This window comes from Lactuca virosa, chromosome 5 (genome assembly GCF_052849685.1).
Source record: "Lactuca virosa cultivar CGN04683 chromosome 5, Lactuca_virosa_CGN04683_v6, whole genome shotgun sequence".
Classification (NCBI taxonomy): Eukaryota; Viridiplantae; Streptophyta; class Magnoliopsida; order Asterales; family Asteraceae; genus Lactuca; species Lactuca virosa.
Window position 1 is genome coordinate 367,546,586 of NC_136430.1, and position 19,299 is coordinate 367,565,884.

The window sequence follows — 19,299 nt, forward strand, 5'->3', positions numbered from 1 at the left end:
CTTTGTTGCAGGTGTGATGGGTCCACAGAGGTCCGCGTGTAACAGTTGGAGCGGTTCCTTAGCTCTCCATTGGGCCGCTTTTGGAAAACTTTGTCTAGGTTGCTTAGCTACCATACATCCTTCACACACCTGTGTTGGGTGAGATACGAGAGACATCCCTGTCACCATCTGCTTCCGTGTCATTTCTTCCAGCATTCTAAAATTCGTGTGGCCCAGACGTGCATGCCACAACCATGAGTCATCAAATATACTCATAGCTAAACAAGTAGGCTTCCCAGGTGTGAGTCTTATCTTGTATAATCTATTTCTTGACCTCTGTACCTTCATGATCAAACGGCCAGCTTCATCATGCATCCTCAAAAATTCCCTCTTCATTCCTATATCATATCCCTCCTCCGTCATCTGTCCCAAGCTAAGTATATTGCTATGCAAGGCTGGGATATAGTACACATCTGGAATGACGAACTGATCACCATTCTTGCAATCAAACAGTAGAGTGCCTTTCCCTTTGATAGGGACCTTAGAGCCATCTCCAAATCGCACCTGTCCAGTCACCTTCTCATCTAATTCTGCAAATAAAGCTTTAGAACCAGTCATGTGGTTACTAGCCCCATTATCTAGGTACCACATGTTGTTATCTTCTCTTTCTTTTAACTGGTTCGGATACACCTTCTCCTCATTCAGAAGAACCATACTTGTATTTTATTCTCCATGTATGGTTAGCAGCAAAGCAGGTCCATCTTCATCTGCAGCTAAGTTCACCTCCTGATCTTGCTACTTCTTGGCTTTACATTCGGAAGCATAATGGCCAAGTTCTTGGCACTCGAAACATCTTATATGGCTTTTGTCTCGTGGCTTCCGGTTGGAGTTATTTGCTTCTTGACGTGAACTCCCACCGAAACGCCCACCTCTTCCACGAGTCGACCCCCGACCTCGCGAACCGCCTCTTCCACCTCTGTCACTGTTTGCACCTCTCCCCCGACCCCCGGTCTTGCTTGGACTTCGATGACTTGAAGAGCCCTCCGACTTTGCAAGTAACAAGGCATTGTCACCACCTGAGTTTGCCTTCCGGAGTCGGAGTCGATCCTCATAAGCCTTTAAGTGCCCAATTGCCTCCTCGAATGGCATGGACTCCATGTCGGAGCTTTGTTCAATTGAGGCCACAAGATTTATAAATCTTTCCGGGACAGTGTCGAATAGCTTCCTTACCAATTCTTCATCTTCCAGAATTGCCCCTGCACTCCCAAATTTTGAAATCATGGCCGATATCCTCCCTGCATAATCATCTATGGTCTCCGTGTCTTTCATTTGAAGTCCTTCAAATTCACTTTTCAACACCCGTAGTCTTGCTTTCTGGACTCGTTCTGCACCTACATACCGTGACTTTAGAGAGTCCCACACTTCTTTGGCTGTCTTCTTTTTGGCAGCTTGTGCAAGCATCTCTTCCGGGATCGATTGGAAGATGAAGGCTCGAGCTTGCTTGCTCCTTTTCTCATCCACAACCACACCGGTTGGTGGCTCGATGGCATCCCATAACCCATGGGCATCCATAATGGCTTCCATATTAATCGACCATGTATTGTAATTTGATGAGGTTAGCATCAGGCATTGAAGGGGGTAAGGGCTGTCTTTGGGTGGATTGGATATTGAAGCTACTGTCATGGTATCGTATCTGATGATCTTGGGCATACACACGATCAGAACCTTGAAGCTCTGATACCACTTGTTGGTGGGCAAGGCTTAATCTAACAATAAATTGACAGGGGTATAACAGGAACAAGATAGCCGAATGATTGCCTTTTATTGAATGAATGAAACCGGAAGGGTTACATCTACTTAACAGCTAAAACAATGAAACTTAAATAGGCTAAATACAACTGAAAACAGATAAAATAGCAACGGATCTTTTACTGGGCAAGTAGCCCACGTGCCATTTTATTCTCCTGATTACTTGGTCAGCATTGACTATCACTTCACGGGTCAATACACCTTTTATCAAAATTGCCAATTTTGTAATCGACCTTAACCAAGCAATGTCCTGCAAAAAAAAAAAAAAACAAAAAAAAAACATATTATCTTACAAACTCATAGATCTTTATGCTTCCAAGTTCATTATATCAACAAGAGATTGAATTTTGGGTCGTTTTAATCAAACAAAACCTTCCAAGAAAAAGAAGGGTCAAGGCTCCTGGCTGCCAAAACTTCAAGATTTGAACCTTCATCCTGCAAAACATATAGAGATAAGGTATATATATATATATATATATATATATATATATATATATATATATATATATATATATATATATATATATATATATATATATATATATATATATATATATATATATATATATACACCCAAAAAAGAAAGAATAAAAAGATTAGTGATTTCACTTGCATCTTCTACTTTGGTTGACAATAGACCTTCAAAATTCTTCAACCGGGGTGCAATCATTCTACAAAACAAGATCAATTTTTTACATAGAAAAAAATAGTAATTTGGGATGAATTTTACTTGTTTTTTATGTCTGCTTCCCTACGACCAAGTTTAGGAGTATCAACAGTAAGAAGAATAGCCTTGAATCCATTTGCTACCGCTCTTTTCACCATCAAAGCAGATATCTCACGTCTCTTGTAAATCTAGCAATGAATTGGAAACATTTTCAGAAGGAAAAATTAAGCTTCATGTGGGAATTGGGATGCAACAATGAAGTCATGAAGATCAGATACATACATATAACTGAAAGAATCGAACAGCATTGCAACTAGAAGCAACCTCCTCAATTGTGCACATAGACATGAAAGATAACCCCTAAAACAGAAAATTAGTATAAAAGAAAAAAAAAAAAAAAAAAGTAAAGCAATTAACTGAGAGACGCAGAAGCAGTAGTGTAGTGATTAAATACCATTATGACATTACATGCTCCCGCTGCTCTTGCTGTCAAGGCTTCTCCTGGAAAATACATATTATAAGATCGATAGAACGAAAATCTTGAATACTGTTATATGATTGTATAGAGAATTAAGTACCTTGAGGATGTGCTAATTTATGCATAGCTGTTGGGGCAATCATAATGGGTGCTGAAGTTTTGTAACCTAATATGGTTGTTGACATATCTATTTTGCCCACGTCCACAAGAATTCTTGGCCGAAAACTGATGATCGATCAAGTGTTGTGAAAAAACAGAGATAGATGATGATAATGATGATGAAAAAGAAGATTAACATATTAACTATTACGTGATCCGCTTAAATGCTTCAGTGTTTTCTCTGAGTGCGTGTTGATCCTCGGATCCCCCAGTAAAGTAGTCATAATACATCTTTGGAAGGGCTTGTCTTGCCAGTTGTTGATATTCATTCAGATTCACAGGTTCCTCCTCGCCCATGGCCATGTCTCAACTGTCAAGAATTAGGGTATATAAGTTTGTTTATTGAGGGCTTAACATGTTCAAGCAATAATTAGCATTGATCATTGTTTAAAGAAAGTATGATATAAAACAGTGAAGCGAAGCTGAGGAAGAAAATGTCAACTAACAGTTGAAATCATACCTTTTAACTGGTAATGATCGGCCGACACGGGACGACTAAAGAAAATGTCGGGGTCTCGATTTAATGATGTACTGAGGTCGGAGACTGCCTGTCGCGGACACTGATTGCACGTGTTTTTATGGATAAACATTGTCGTTTTTGTGTATAAACACTTTCATCGTTTACACTTGACATTGCATGAGATGTATTAAAGTACAACACCTGTCACGTGGTTGGTTCATTATGTACATTTCTATCCATTCTACTTTTACGCCATTGACTATATTTCCCAGTTTAGTTATTTGACTTTGTCATTCAATAATGGCTAGTTTTCTTTTTATGGGTAAGTTTTCTTTTTGCACTTTCGGTTTTTATGTAAGCCTCATGACTTCCTTGTTTCCTAGTTCATGTAATTTGCTTCTTCAAAAATATATAAAACACATTGTAACAATTGGCAAAATTAGGAAATGTTATATTTTGATTTTTAAGCAATATGAGTACTTTTATCATAAATGATTTAAGGAATTTAATACATTTTATTTAGAAAAAGGTTTTGTGAAAATAAAACTAGTGACTAATGATAAATTCTATTCTGAACTAAAAATGGCTCGTGAAATCTATCAAATAACGTCATTCAAATGCGGAATTTAATTACTATTCTAACACGTCTCCGGTTGATGAGTAATTTAAATTCTATCTAAGAACTCGTATTCAATAGTTGTGACTGATAGGGGAATGCGCCAATGATCCATATTAGGGTTGGCGGAAGAGTGGGATGTGAATCATGTGATTCGCCAACAAAAATGTTAGCTATTGATTGAGATCAATGTGATCACATGCGCCAAGGGGATTAAAAAAATTCTTTGATGCTAAAAAAAATTGATGCTCACGAAAATTTTTCAAGATGCAAAAAAAATAAAAAAAAATCATGATGCAATTTTTTTTTGAGTGATCAAGAGTTCGTTGATGGTGTTGCTTGAGATGGACAACACTTTGATGTTGCTCCATGAAGTTAAGTGTGGAGCAAGAGAGAGAGAGAGAGGTTTGTTGTGGCGCAGGTGGAAGTATATGGATTTAGAAGGGAATGACACACAAGTGTGTATGGCGCAAGAGGTGAGTGGAAGGTTGGATGGATGCGCAAGAAAGGATTGTGGCTCAAGAAAGAGAAATGGCGCAAGAAGGAGATTCGAGATTAGGTTGTTGAGCCAAATTAGGGTTTGCGGTTAGGGTATGGCGCTAGTGTAAGGAAAATTGGGGGAAAGAAGACTTGGTCTGCAAGAGATGGAAAACCGAGGAGATGGCGCAAGAGGGAAGAAAAAGAAGTGTGGCGCAAGAAGGAAGAAAAGAAGAGGGATGACGCAAGTGTTGGATTAGTGTCTAAGTCCATAACTATATTTGGTATGTACTTGACCCGACCAGGCATGGTCCATTTGGGTTGCATGGCATCATACACTTGGATAGACTAAATGAGAGAAATAAGACACTTATGGTTATTAATATATTATAAGTTCTAATATATTAATAATAAAAATAATAATATTTAATTAGTATTGATCAAGAATTAATTTAGAATTAATTATGTGATCAAAAGAAGACTAATTAAATATATGGGTTGATTGTGTAAATCATATATAACTTATATAGTGGGCCAAAGCTCCATGGATAATCAAGTTGGGTTAAACCCATAGGATACTCCATGGATGCTCCATGGAGGTTACTTAACCCATGGGTCATGGAAATGAAAGGTCATGACAATTAGGGTTTACATGGTGTAACCCTAATTGTAACATACTATATAAGCATCATATTATTCACCAAAATCGGCCACTATGTGTGAAAAAGAAGGGCTAGCCGATTTCTTGAAGTGTGGATTTCTCTCTAAGTTATTCCAAGAGCATTTGATGTTGTGTGAGCCATTTGAGGTGTCACATTTGAGGCACTAGGCACTCAAGCCCCATGGAGTCAAGCTACACTACAAAAGGTATGTATTCTATATATATTATTACCCAAGTATCTATGATTGTATGCTAGATAGGGTAATACCTTTGAATATTAGCATTTGCATGTATATTAGAGAAAACATAGATCCAAGGTATTTAGGGTTGCATGTACACCATAGGAGTGTTAGAATGCTCAAAACCCAACAGTGGTATCAGAGCCTAGGGCTGTTTTCAATTATACTTGATGCAACTTATTTTCAAGGCTGAGAATCTGTCCAGACAGAAAACTCGACGAGTTCTGGCCATAAACTCGACGAGTTCATGTGTTAAGGCATGAACTCGACGAGTTTCCTATAAGAACTCGACGAGTTTGTGTCCCAGACAGCATATCTTCGACTGTTTTGGCTGGAATTGGACTAGGAACATTACCATAAGTTGTTTTTGAACTTATAAACTTGTTTTTGATGTGGTAATGTTCATGCTAATCCAATTTCAAAGATAATTGTCAATAGATTCATGTTTTGTATTAGTTTAAGTGTTATGCTAATTACATGAAAAAGTTTGATTCCAATTATCTTGTTCATATGAGTTGCTTAGATTAATAGAAAAGTTTAATTGATTATGTGTTGTTGATCCATTTTAATCTAAGAGTGGATTCTAAAATGTGTTTGTGTAACTTGTCCTCAAGTTACATGAAAAGTCACATTAAAGTTTCATAAAACTCATAAAAGTTGGCAATGGTTACAAAAATGAAGAGTCTTGTCCTCAAGTTATGGAGGTTCAAGAGTCACTTCATTAAGTAATAAAATATGTAACCTTAATTAATTCCATAAGTTACAAAATAAAGAAAAGTTACATTCTTTTATTAGTTTAAAGTCTTCCATAACTTGTCCTCAAGTTATGGAACTTGAAGAGTCTTTTAATTAAAACTACTTTAAACACATAAGTTATGGAATTAATTAGTTTTGAATAGTTTCAAAACTTGCCCTCAAGTTTTGGAATTTGAAAAGTTTTCACTTATGAATACTTTAATTCCAAGTTAGCCCTTAGAATTTTAAAAGTTAAAATTCAACCCTTATACTTTATAATATTATAAGTTAATAATATTTATATATATGTATAAGAGTAAAGTCAGTCTTACCATTAGTAGGCCTCATTCACGAAGCCGGTCTATAAGGGGGGTATAAGGTTGTTGCCTATAAAATGGCAGCTTAATGGGTGTCCACTCTCACCCACCGCTTCCTTGACTGGTGGAGGGTCGTTAGCCGAACAGGTAGGACAAGGACTATAATTCTCCCTTCATTAAAAGTATTAATGATAAATACTAAGTAACTAAACCTTTTATTAATTCCCAATCTTAGTTACTTAGGAAAATGTGAATAAGGTGCTAATCCATGAAATTACACTTTGCACTTTGTTTAAACCCTTAGTGGAGCGTATGTGGTTAACCGGCACACTAACCTGGATTTAACAAAGTAGGCAAAGGGTAACTTAATATTTATCATAGTATCGGTGGAGCTCGTGTGGTTAACCGGCACATCGATTGAGGGGTAAATATTAAGGGTACCAAGTATATTTGCATGGTTACTTCACACCTTGTTTTGTGATCCTCGGCATCCCAGTCACAAAACCTGAAGGGCACACTCGAGATTGAAACATGCCATTGAAAAGTTCAATGAATCTCAAAAGATCTAGGAGTTTCAAATCCAAGTAAAAACCTAATTAAATTATTTCATTTTTCATGGTGGAAATTGGTAAATCGTCATTTACCTACCTTCAACTATTTTATAACTCGGATTACGTCATCCCTCTTCCAGTTATAAATAGGTTGTTGGATCCTAGCCTTAATATTTCATATTGGGTGTTATATTAAGGACTTTAGATCAACTATCTTGAATATCTCCCAAAAGATGTCTAGTTCAGACATCTATGATCTTCCCAAATCTCTTGGAACTTTACTTCCTCCACCTCCTCCAATTATTCTCCCTAACCCACAAGTTCAAGGTCACTCAAGCCCTAATGGCAAGCAAGGTCTATGTGTGATCACATCTTAGAGATGAAGTCACATATTGACAAGCCGGGAGAGTTGGGTGTCAAAGTCTTGAGAAAGTTGGATGTTCAATCACTTTCTAAGTCACATAGTGAGTTCCTTTGGGACTACTATGAAACAGACTATGACATGAACCATAATGATCATATCTATTTGCTTGGTGCTACTGAATCAACAATGATTTTGAGGACTAGTAAAGCAAATTTGATTAGAAGATCAACTTTCCAAACTTCCATGGACTTTGAAAATGGTAACATTGGATATCCAGAAAAGCTTTCGCTTCCCAATGGAAAGGGATTGACCATAGTCAACTCGGTTGACCAAATGGTAAAGAGAAAGGTAAGTCTATGATAGTCGAGTACACCATTCCCAAAGAGTCCATATGTTTCTCTTGCCAAAGGAAGGGGCATTGATTGCGAAGCTGCCTATTTACCTGAAAGATCATAAGGTTGATCAAGTCAAGAAGTTTGACTCTACTTTAGGTAAAGTCCACTATCTAACTCTGTTAAGTTTCTATTCTGAGATTCTTGTTACATGATGTGACTAGGTCACATGTTGATGTTTTAAGAATCAAAGAATGTGAAGAAACTTAAAGGAAGTATATGCTGATTCTGATCGCGAAGATAGATTTCGATCGCATGGTTCGGTGATCAGAATTTTTGAGCTACTGCTTAAGAGTTGTGATATATTGCGTAGGAATAGATAACAACAAGTTTTTCATATGCATTTGCATTGTAAGGATAAGTTTTTCCGCAAGTTTTAAATAAAAGAAAATTTTGTTTTATTTATTTTAAATATCCTTACAAGTGGCATTTGTGAAAAATGGTTGTTTATATGATTCCATTGATAGCAATATTTGAAAAAAAAATGGACTTGATTCTTTCGTTTGTGGTAGTGTCATAATTTACCAAATAAGGAAAGATTCTCATTCCCAAGGCTTCAGTTGGATAGAAACTTGGAATCATGCAAGTTGAATAGTATGATGAATGAGAACTTTCAAGCATTGGAAAATTAAGACTTGTTCACATAGATGTGTGAATCAAGTGAAGGACTAAAGGAATCGAGTACACATTTTTGTGCACTGGTCATGTCCACCACAAAGATCGATAAGACTATTCGTCATGATTTACTAAAGTTTAGTAAATATGGTTATACGTACAAGTTTAAGTATAATTCTGAAACATTGGAAAAGTCTCAATGTATGGCAGAACGAATGGGAAGAATCAACTTAGGCAGAAAGATAAAAGTTTCTCAAATCTGAAAAGATGGGAGAGTACTTTAGTATCATGTTTTGTGATCATCTTAATGATTAAAGAACCATATCACAATTGGTATTCTAAGGACATCTTAGTGCATTTTTATGGCTAAGAAGAGGAGTCATGAATTGTTGAAATGGTTAAATCAAGAAGATGAGTCATACCTCGTTCCAAAACTATTCTTAGAGTCATGCTCCAAGATTGTAATTTGAGTGACACATCTTAAAGAAAGGTTCAAAACACTTGTCAAATGTAAGAGTAAAAGTGTCCTACTCTTGTACATTTGAAATTGGTAAGTTGTGATGTTTTGGGTTAAACAAAGACCAACTTAGGCCAAGTGTGTGAAGTGTTTGTCTTGATAAAGAATCCGCACTATCTCTTGTATATTTGACAAGAGAGTCTTATATGTCAAGAGGACAGTGGGAGTCTTAAAGGTCTTGAAAGTCTCAAGAACTAATCAAGAATAAAACCTGTAGTTTAACACTAGCACACAACGTGAGGTTTATAACCTATCGTGTTGACATATTTCTATTTATGTGCCCATTCCAGTTAAAGTTGGCTTTGCATATGAGTTCTTAGAGTTCTCAGTTGGTTGCATAACAACTTAGAAGCAATGGCAGGCCCTTGAGCTGCCAGGTGGCAAGAAGTTAAGATTGCATAAGTTCAGTCCATATGAGTTTGGATTTGTCATTATCCTTGTCTTGTGACTATGGTCTTGACGATTCACATGGATAAGAACACATACACCATAAAATCTAAGGGTCATAAGGTTTCTCTCCGATTCATGAAAATGATGGTGAGGAAACACTTCCACCAAGTAGATTTGAAGTAGATGGAAAAAGGTCTAAACAATTGAGACTATGATTACGGCATCCCTTTTCATAGTTCTGAAATTGTTTAGACACACATGCATGCTATCTAAGGAAAGGTGTATGATTTTGATAAAGTTTTATCAAAGCAATCTCGTATCAGAAGTCTGAACTTTGGTAAGAAAGTCAATAAAGTATTGATTTCTAGAAGTCCAGCTGATTTCTGAGTACATGTCAAAGCTAGTGGGAGCATAAGTGTTACGCTAATAATCATCATGTTAGTGGGAGCATGATAATTATTGTTAGTGTTGCAAGTTAGCAATGTTAATTATAGAAAACAAAAGTTCAACTCGTGAGGTTGCAAGGGTTGAAAAAGTTGTTTTACTATAATAAAGGGAGAGGAAATTATACTTCATTTCAATTCTAAAAGGCTTAGATTGAGATTTTAATCATTTTAGTCAAGAATATATATATGAATTTCATGTTGGATTGGTTCAACTTAAGGAAATTCTATATATTGCGTTCTCAAAATTCGGTTATGATTACGGCATCCCTCTTCATAGTCAAATTTTGAAAACATGGCAAACAAAAATTATTGTAGCAAAAGACTGGTCTAGAATCATGTCTTTATGTGAGACATCATGAATCGTGTCTCATTTGCTTTGGGTACAGGATTGATTGCATGTGCTATAATATTTGTCCCTTCTAAAATTTTCCGAATGCCTGGGGCATTAAGAAGGGAAAAGGTCTAGAATTGGATATGACTAAAAGGATTAAGCAATTGTCGAGGACAATCTAAGGTTTACCAAAGATTGGTTGCTCAAGGACAGTTGGAAGTATACTGTTAATATTGGAAGGACCATATTGACATATTCTGAAAAGAGGCATCTCTCGTTCAGAAGTGATAGTCAAAATGAGAATATGGAGTTGTCTCCATAGGTGGAAGTTATATGTGTAAGATTAGAAGACTTAATGCAAGAAGGATATTCAAAGCAATGTGCTTTGAGACTTCGTTTCCATGGAGTTGAACTCCATTGGAATACCTTATAATGACTGTTGACAAGTCTTTGTGACTTTGTACATATTCATTACAGGAGGGTCAGTGCATATAAGTTTAAAATCTAAACAGATTTCGATAAATGATAGGAATTTGAAATTCTCACATTTTTCGATAAGGATTTGGAAGTGTGAAATTAGAATCATTGAAATTATGTTCAATTAGTCTATTTCACAAAGTAAGGATCATAGACAAACATAGAGTGCATACTTGATGTATTGCAAAGCTATTGTTTAGAAAAACATAGTGTACATGCTTGGAGCATGGGACACCTAGTGTTTTAATTCAAGTATAAAGTTGATAAAACCGAAACAATGAATAATGAGTAATCAGTATGGTGATAAATAAAAGTGGTCTATTTATATTCATAGGGTTTGATACCATATTTGATTCATTTATTCTTGTGTTTCACTTTGCATGTTTTGACTTCCAGAATAACTAATTCGCTCTTCCTGAATGATTAAGTTATTCAAACCATCTACAGTCGGTCATATGTTGGAAGTAGATATGAATCAAGACTGTCATGAGTTGGCTTGTAGAGGTCCAAGTTGGTGGACAAAGTGGTGCTACAACACTCATGAGTGCTCATAAGTTCTGAGTATTGGATTCAACCCGCGCTCATTTGAATCACTTCATGGATTTTATCACGAGTGATCATGAGACGATAATATCTTATATTCTTCAAACCTAGAGATATGAGTTGTTACTATGAGTTGATAGTACATTGATTGCACGAAAACGCATTGGTAACTCGATGTTATAAAACGTGCCTTTGTGTATGATTCAACAAGTAGTAGAACAAGCCATATGAGTCGAAGTTTATCCATTCCTTTTACCTTCTGGATAAAAGCGATATCTGTGGGCCCCTCGATGATTTAGTGATGACACATGTGAGTGCTTGGCCAAGCCAGGACTGATTTGATTTGTTCAATCATCGTCATAAATCGGAAATCGGGAAACAACAAATGGAAATAGAGAATGATTATAATCCATGTCTCAGTCCATATGATATCTAGAATGGAGGAATATATGATCCCTTATCTAATGGACAAGTCATTGACAAGGTCAGAGTTCAGTTACAAGGTCAGAGTTCGACAGCGGCTTTTGAGAGCTACGATTGCCAGTTGGTTCTTGAAGTCATACGAAATAATAGTTTTAGACTTATCCAAGTGGGAGACTGTTGGATTAGTGTCTAAGTCCATAACTATATTTGGTATGTACTTGACCCGACCAGGCATGGTCCATTTGGGTTGCATGGCATCATGCACTTGGATAGACTAAATGAGAGAAATAAGACACTTATGGTTATTAATATATTATAAGTTCTAATATATTAATAATAAGAATAATAATATTTAATTAGTATTGATCAAGAATTAATTTAGAATTAATTATGTGATCAAAAGAAGACTAATTAAATATATGGGTTGATTGTGTAAATCATCCATAACTTATATAGTGGGCCAAAGCTCCATGGATAATCAAGTTGGGTTAAACCCATAGGATACTCCATGGATGCTCCATGGAGGTTACTTAACCCATGGGTCATGGAAATGAAAGGTCATGACAATTAGGGTTTACATGGTGTAACCCTAATTGTAACATACTATATAAGCATCATATTATTCACCAAAATCGGCCACTATGTGTGAAAAAGAAGGGCTAGCCGATTTCTTGAAGTGTGGATTTCTCTCTAAGTTATTCCAAGAGCATTTGATGTTGTGTGAGCCATTTGAGGTGTCACATTTGAGGCACTAGGCACTCAAGCCCCATGGAGTCAAGCTACACTACAAAAGGTATGTATTCTATCTATATTATTACCCAAGTATCTATGATTGTATGCTAGATAGGGTAATACCTTTGAATATTAGCATTTGCATGTATATTAGAGAAAACATAGATCCAAGGTATTTAGGGTTGCATGTACACGTGCATGGCCTACCTGAGATATGCATGGCTCATTAAAAACGTGTATGATCTATTCAAAATGTGCATGACACATTTATTATGCTCTATGTGGACTTAATAAACCACATGGATGTGATGCACCAAGTGGTAGAAGATGCTCCAAGTTCTTGAACATGCTCCAATGTTCTTGAAGATGCTCCAATATGGTCCAAGAGACGTCCAGTTGATCCAAGATGGTAGAGATGGTCCATGATGGTCCATGTGATCTAGTTGATGAAGATGGTCCAAGATGTTCCAAAAGCATGCAGTTGCTCCATATGGTTGAAGATGGTCCAAGTGATCAAGCCTATCCAGTTGCTCCAAAGTACTTCTAGTTGGTCCAAGTTAATGAAGTTGCTCCAAAAGAATCTAAGATGCTCCAAGTTGAATGTTGTTGCTCCAAATTTGGTCTATGTACCTGAAGTTGTTCCATGTTGGTCCAAGAGCATGAAGTTGCTCCAAGATGCTTCCAGTTGGTCCAAGATGGTCCTTTAAAGCTTTTGATATTTTCCTTCTTCACTACATATGAGAATGCTCCATGAACCAAGACAAGCTCATATGGTTTTCTTGAAGGGGATGGTCCAATTGTCATAAGATGCTCCACTTGGCTAAGGATGTTCCATGATCAAGTAAGTTATATTCTCTATCTGACTTAGTTGCTTTACCTCGATTCTAAGGCATGGTTTAAACAGAAAGTATGAAAATGAAAACACTAAGTAATCTAACTTTTATGGTGATGTGTGTGCATATGGATAGAGAATCCGAGAAGGGAATAGTAAAATACAGTGAAGTGTGTGCATGTGGAAAAAAACTTAAAGGAAACACTAGAACTTAGAGGGATGACTGATTTAGAGGCATTGTGGATTATCTTGTTGTTACTACCAGATTTATCGAGCAACTAAATTATGTGTATGATCCTTCACTTTGCATTGTAAGGAATTCCCTTGTTGGTTATTACTTTTGAATTCCTTAACATCACACAGAATAACCTGATTTCTACTCACCAATTATGTCTCACCGCAATGCGTATATCTGTGTCTAAGGCTTAGTTACTTCCCAAACCCTAAATACTGACAATCCTCATAAACGCTCACCAATTATTTTGAACAACATTCATTTTTGGCATTCCTACGACTGATACCTTTTTATTGACCCCTTTCGTTTTAAAAGGTGTCGCCAAATTCCAAGTGACACGAGTTTTAAAGAAAAATATTGTATATAATAATTGACCTAAGAATATAACTAGACTTTTTTTTTAATATTTTTTTTTGATATATTTATATATATATATTTAGAGTTATAAAAAAAGATTTTATATATATATATATATATATATATATATATATATATATATATATTTAAAATCTTTTCTTATAACTCTAACTTTGACAAAGTACACAGGCAAATAATTCTTATCTTTACTTCTATTTGTACTTTAGTTCGTGACTTTCTAAGATATTCATTGGAGTGCTCGGAATCGCTTAGGTTACTAATGGAGTCCATGACTTTCTATGAAACCCTTTTAAACAATATTTCTTCCCATCCATTAAGCTTTTATAATTAGGTGGATAGATATAAATATATCTCCAGGGGGAATACTCATCGGGTCCCAAAGGTCACAGATTTACTCTACTCCTGAACTATAACTTATTTCATATATAACTAGACTGAAAGTGCAGAAATTAAACAGATAGACTTGGAACTTGACTCACTTTGTTTTAACTAAGAAGCATTTTATTGGGTATAGATATTTACAAAGCAAAACTTTTTATGTCCCTCAAACTACACAAGTTCGCATTTTTGTTTCATGAGTTCACTAGGACAAGGAAGCCACAAATATACTATAGCACTTTGTGTTAACTAAACCTTGGAGTTCGCCTCCGATTATCCCACATAACATTAGTACTTGATGTATGTTATAACTCTAAGTAGAGTATAACAATGAAGTTTTTTTTAATGATCACTAAAGTACCAATATTAGTTGTGTACTGAAGCAACTGAAGAACCACAAAAATTAGTATTTTGAAAATTCATTAAAGTGTGGAGCAACTAACCTTCTTTATTTGCATAATTGTGATAACAACGTGCATTTTCCTAACAAAAGTAAAAATAAAATCTTTTTTGGGTATTTTTCTTTTGTTTAAAGTAAAGACAAAAGACATAAAATAAAATATTTTTGTGAGACCCTAACTTTCTAAACTTTCGTATTTCTGAAAACATTGTTACTCAAAAAACATGCTACATGCATATTCATAAAACAATATTTTACATTGATAATTTATTTACATAAACTGGATACAAACCGACTATTAAGATTTTTACAAAGTTTTATATATTACATATTTTCCCAGGAATACATTACAAAAGTTAATTATAATATTATCTATTCTACATCTTCTACCAGTATAAAACTATACTGGATGCTTATCACCTGCAATAGTTTAAACATTGAGAGGGATAAGCGGGTGACGCTTAGTGAGTTCAATAACAGTTACAATATAACATTATGCCATATACATATCAATATAACAGAGGCAAAGAGGGACAAGGAACAAGAAACACAAGTGAGTATCATATGACAGACTTTCCATATCAACGAATAATTTGATTCAAAGATTTGTAATCAATGAGACATAACAATTTCAATACTTGATATACAACAATAAGACTTCAGCCCAAGTGACGCAGAAAATATAATTTCAGAATATCAATTTGCTAGAATACACAGGCTTTCGGCCCTGTCTTTGTATTTTGTTATTGCCAAAGTGATGCTTATGTCATACACTTCATGGCCAAAGACTACATACCAGTACCCAAGTGATGCTTATGTCATACACTTCGTGGTCAAAAGTATAGCTCATTATCATAATAACGTGGGAAAGCACATTGAACATATAACACATAACATAAAATTGTCCCTATATTGAACTCGCCGTGAAATAACTGAGGGTTAAAATAGTAATTTGGGCAGCACTTCGTTACTATAATTGGCTTTCTTCGATGAAAACCAGGAGTTTTCTTGAAAACCGGGCTCTGCGAGGGTTGGGCTTCAAACCAAAAAGATAAATTTCTCGGGCTTTTCGGGCACTTCGGGGCGTGTTTCGGGTGTTGGAAATGATTCAGGGGCTTCGGGGGAAGTCGAAATAGTGAAAATATGAGTTCAGGGGTGAAAAATGCCAAATTCCGAAATCTAGCCGAGAGATCTCGCGACTCCTATTTATAGGGGAGAGCCTCGGATCTGAAGCAAAGGAGAAGGAGGCTGGTGGCTCGCATGCGAGGCTCCAGGTGGCTCGGTTCGCAGGTCAACACGGGGAGGGCACGCGTCGGAAGGCTATTGGACCGAGGCCTCGGGTGCGAGGGTTGCGACACGGATGCGACACACGGCATGCTTCGGTTGGGACTCCCATCGGTCGTATCACAATCCAACACGGGGCACGCATGCGAGGCCTGTACGTGGCCAATTTCGAGCCATGGATGCGAAATTCCTCGGATTTTGTGCCCAAACTTCTAAAATCCATAACTTTCGCATACGGGCTCCGTTTTTGACATTCTTTATATGCACGCGTAGGCGAGAATATACTCTGCAACTTTCGTTTAGACATCGTCGGCTAATTTTGACCTTATTTTTAATATTATTATTTTTAACAGACCGGGACAGGAAAATCCGTTAAAAATTCATAACTTCTTCATCCGATGTCCGTTTTCGTCTGTCTTTTTACCATTGTACTACTATTGATGAGACCTTCGATTCTCGTTTAGGTTGTGTCGGCTAAAAATCACTCGATCTAAAATTCGAGTTTTTAGCTGTCTACTGCTAAGCTGAAACTTAGAAAAATCATAACTTCCTCATACGAAGTCAGATTTGGGCGTTCTTTTTATGAAAATTCTCGGTTTAACAAATACTACGACTTTCGTTTAGATCACCAAGGCTAAAAAAAGTAGTTTATCAAAAACTCACTTTTTACGTCATTCGGCGCCGTGTCGGTTTTGTCGCGGATCTTCGATTGGTCATAACTTCTTCGTTATAACTTGGATTTCGATGAGGTTTTTGCCTAAATGTTTCTAACGAGATTCTTTACAACTTTCAATAATAAAATGCTGCTTTTTTCAAATTTTATATTTTCGTTACATTTCAATATTTGACATTAGATTGGAATCTCATAAGACTTCCAATATATCCGAGTGATTCTAAACATAGTTGTACTTCAATTCAAGTAAAAACTATATGTTAGAACTCAATACACAAATTCATATAATATTTCATAATATTATTTACTTTTAACATTTACAAAACAGGATTTCAAAACGTGTATGTTACAATTTTTGTAGTTTTCTCTTACGTAAAGTAAAAATGAAAGCAAATTTTTTATTGGAATTTTCCTTTTGTGTAAAATAAAGCAAATATATATATATATTCTTTTGGAGTTTTCTTATTAAAAAACTGTTGAAAAAAAATCAAATGCGTAAAGAATCTGGATTAAGCATGCCAAGTCGTCCTAGAAAGTGTAAGAACTTGGATTCATCCAGAGCATTCGTGAGCACATCTGCAGTCTCTTCATCTGTAGGAACAAAATGAAGCTCAATATGACCTTTCGGAATATTATCTTTTAGGAAGTGATACCTGATATCAATGTGCTTGGTCATTGAGTGGTTGACTGGATTGTGAGAGATTTAAATTTCACTCTTAGAGTCATAATAGATTGGGATATGTTGCATTTTGAATCCCTAATCTCTTAGTTGTGTTCGCATCCAGAGCACTTGAGAACAACAACTAGCGGCAACAACGTACTCAGCTTCAGCAGTAGAGGTTGAAACACATGTTTACTTCTTTGAAGTCCAACTGACCAATCTGCCTCCCAAGAATTGATAGCTACCAAAAGTGCTCTTTCTGTCAAGCTTGCATCCTCCATAATCCGAGTCAGTAAAGGCTTGGAGATTGAAGTTGCCTTTAGCAGGATAGAATAGACCCAGAGAAGCAGTTCCTTTCAGATATTTGAAAATTCTTTTGACTGTTATGAGGTGTGATTCCTTTCGATTGGCTTGAAAGCGTGCACACATACATGTTGAAAACATGAGGTCTGGTCGACTAGCTGTAAGGTGCAGTAGAGATCCAATCATTCCTCTGTAGTGTTTCTGATCTACAGATTTTCCATCAAGGCCTGAATCAAGCTTGTAGGAAGTAGACATTGGTATCTTTGTAGTTGATGCGTTCTCTATGGAGTATCTCTTCAACAGGTTTTTGATATACTTCTCTTGACCAATGAAGATTCCCTTAAGAGATTGACGAACTTGTAGACCTAGGAAGTAGTTGAGCTCACTCATCATACTCATTCTAAATTTTCTTTTCATCAACTCAGCAAACTCATCACTAAGGTCCTTTCTGGTTGAACCGAATATGATGTCTTCGATATAGATTTGCACGTCGATCAAATGGTTGTTGTGAATTTTTCTAAAGAGAGTGGGATCGATAGTACCTCTTTGAAATTTGGAGTCTTCCAAAAATTTGGACAGTTTTCCATACCATGCTCTTGGGGCTTGGTTCAATCCATTGACCGCCTTTTGAAGCTTTTAGAAATGGTTGGGGAACTTTGGATCTTCGAATCCAGGATGTTGTTGAACATAGACATCCCTATCGATTTCGTCATTTAAGAATGCACACTGCACATCCATTTGGTAGACTTTAAAATTCTTATGTGCAACAAATGCCAAGAAAATGCTAATGGCTTCTATTCTTGCAACAGGTGCAAAGGTTTCATCATAGTCTATGCCTTCTTGTTGCGAGTAGCCTTTGACAACTAGTCTGGCTTTATTCCTGATGATAAATCCATCTTCATTACTTTTGTTCCTGTAGACCCATCTTGAAGCAACGACCGATACTCCTTCTGGTGTTGGCATTAAGTCCCACACATTGTTGCGTTCAAATTCAGCTAACTCTTATTGCATTGCTTTTACCCAATCTGCATCTTGTAGAGCCTCTTTGATTTCTTTGGGCTTTATCATGGATATAAAGCTTGCATATAAGCATTTATTCTTGGTTGCTGAATGGGTCACTACTCCAAAACCTAGATCACCTATGATTTTTTCGGCTGGATGATCCTTTGTCCATTTTGTGAGACGAGCTTCCTTAAGGATTTGATGAGTGAAAACTACCTCATATTGTTCTCTTGGACGAGGAGGGTAGTTAGAAGTGAATGTACCTTCAAAAAGATCGTCTTGGAAGAGTCCATAACTATCTGAAATAGGTGGTTCCCCCTCAACTATTGCATGCTTGAATTCAACAGATGGAGTAGATGAGAAGGAACTTGGAGAACTGGAACCAGTCGAGTGGAGTTCCCCCTGAAACCATTGACTGAATGGTTGGGAGGATTTTAAAGTACCTTTACGAATGAAACCATTCAAAGGTGGTTCCCCCTCGAAAGATGCAGTGACTGGTGTTATGACTGGTCCAGATTGATGATGGGAGGTTGGGGCCGATGGTTCAGAAGATTCTAAGGGACTTTTAGGGATAGATTCATTCGAAGATGGTTCCCCCTGAACTGGAGCTTTGGTGGAACTGGAGTCTTTTGATGGTTGATGAGGTTGAGAGACATCAGGAGAAGTTGTTTTTGTGAGCTTTTCTGATTCTAGGGAAGAAGGTTGAGTTGGAAAGAGGAATTCAAAATCTACTTCAATATCATGGATTGGAGTAGAAGCATTAGCAGGTGATGGC

At 36.5% G+C, this 19,299-nt stretch overlaps 2 protein-coding genes across 3 annotated transcripts; both read right to left on the minus strand.

Annotated features, from left to right (window-relative positions):
* Positions 1 to 774: 774 nt before the first annotated feature.
* Positions 775 to 1,662, minus strand: LOC145113586 (uncharacterized). The gene has a single exon (XM_079049657.1). It carries the CDS (start codon positions 1,660 to 1,662, stop codon positions 775 to 777), a length of 888 nt encoding a protein of 295 aa, XP_078905783.1.
* Positions 1,663 to 1,782: 120 nt separating this feature from the next.
* Positions 1,783 to 3,658, minus strand: LOC145117061 (peroxisomal (S)-2-hydroxyacid oxidase GLO4-like). Of its 2 annotated transcripts, XM_079053368.1 has the most exons (9): positions 3,553 to 3,658; positions 3,244 to 3,402; positions 3,034 to 3,158; positions 2,910 to 2,956; positions 2,738 to 2,815; positions 2,519 to 2,643; positions 2,402 to 2,459; positions 2,161 to 2,223; positions 1,783 to 2,038 (listed from the first exon to the last, which is right to left on the minus strand). In XM_079053368.1, exons 2-9 carry the CDS (start codon positions 3,393 to 3,395, stop codon positions 1,868 to 1,870), a joined length of 819 nt encoding a protein of 272 aa, XP_078909494.1. In that variant the 5' UTR covers positions 3,396 to 3,402; positions 3,553 to 3,658; the 3' UTR covers positions 1,783 to 1,867. The 2 variants fall into 2 exon arrangements, with proteins under 2 accessions (XP_078909494.1, XP_078909495.1); XM_079053369.1 differs by lacking the exon at positions 1,783 to 2,038 and having other exon boundaries at positions 2,174 to 2,223; positions 2,398 to 2,459.
* Between the last annotated feature and the right edge of the window lie 15,641 nt (positions 3,659 to 19,299).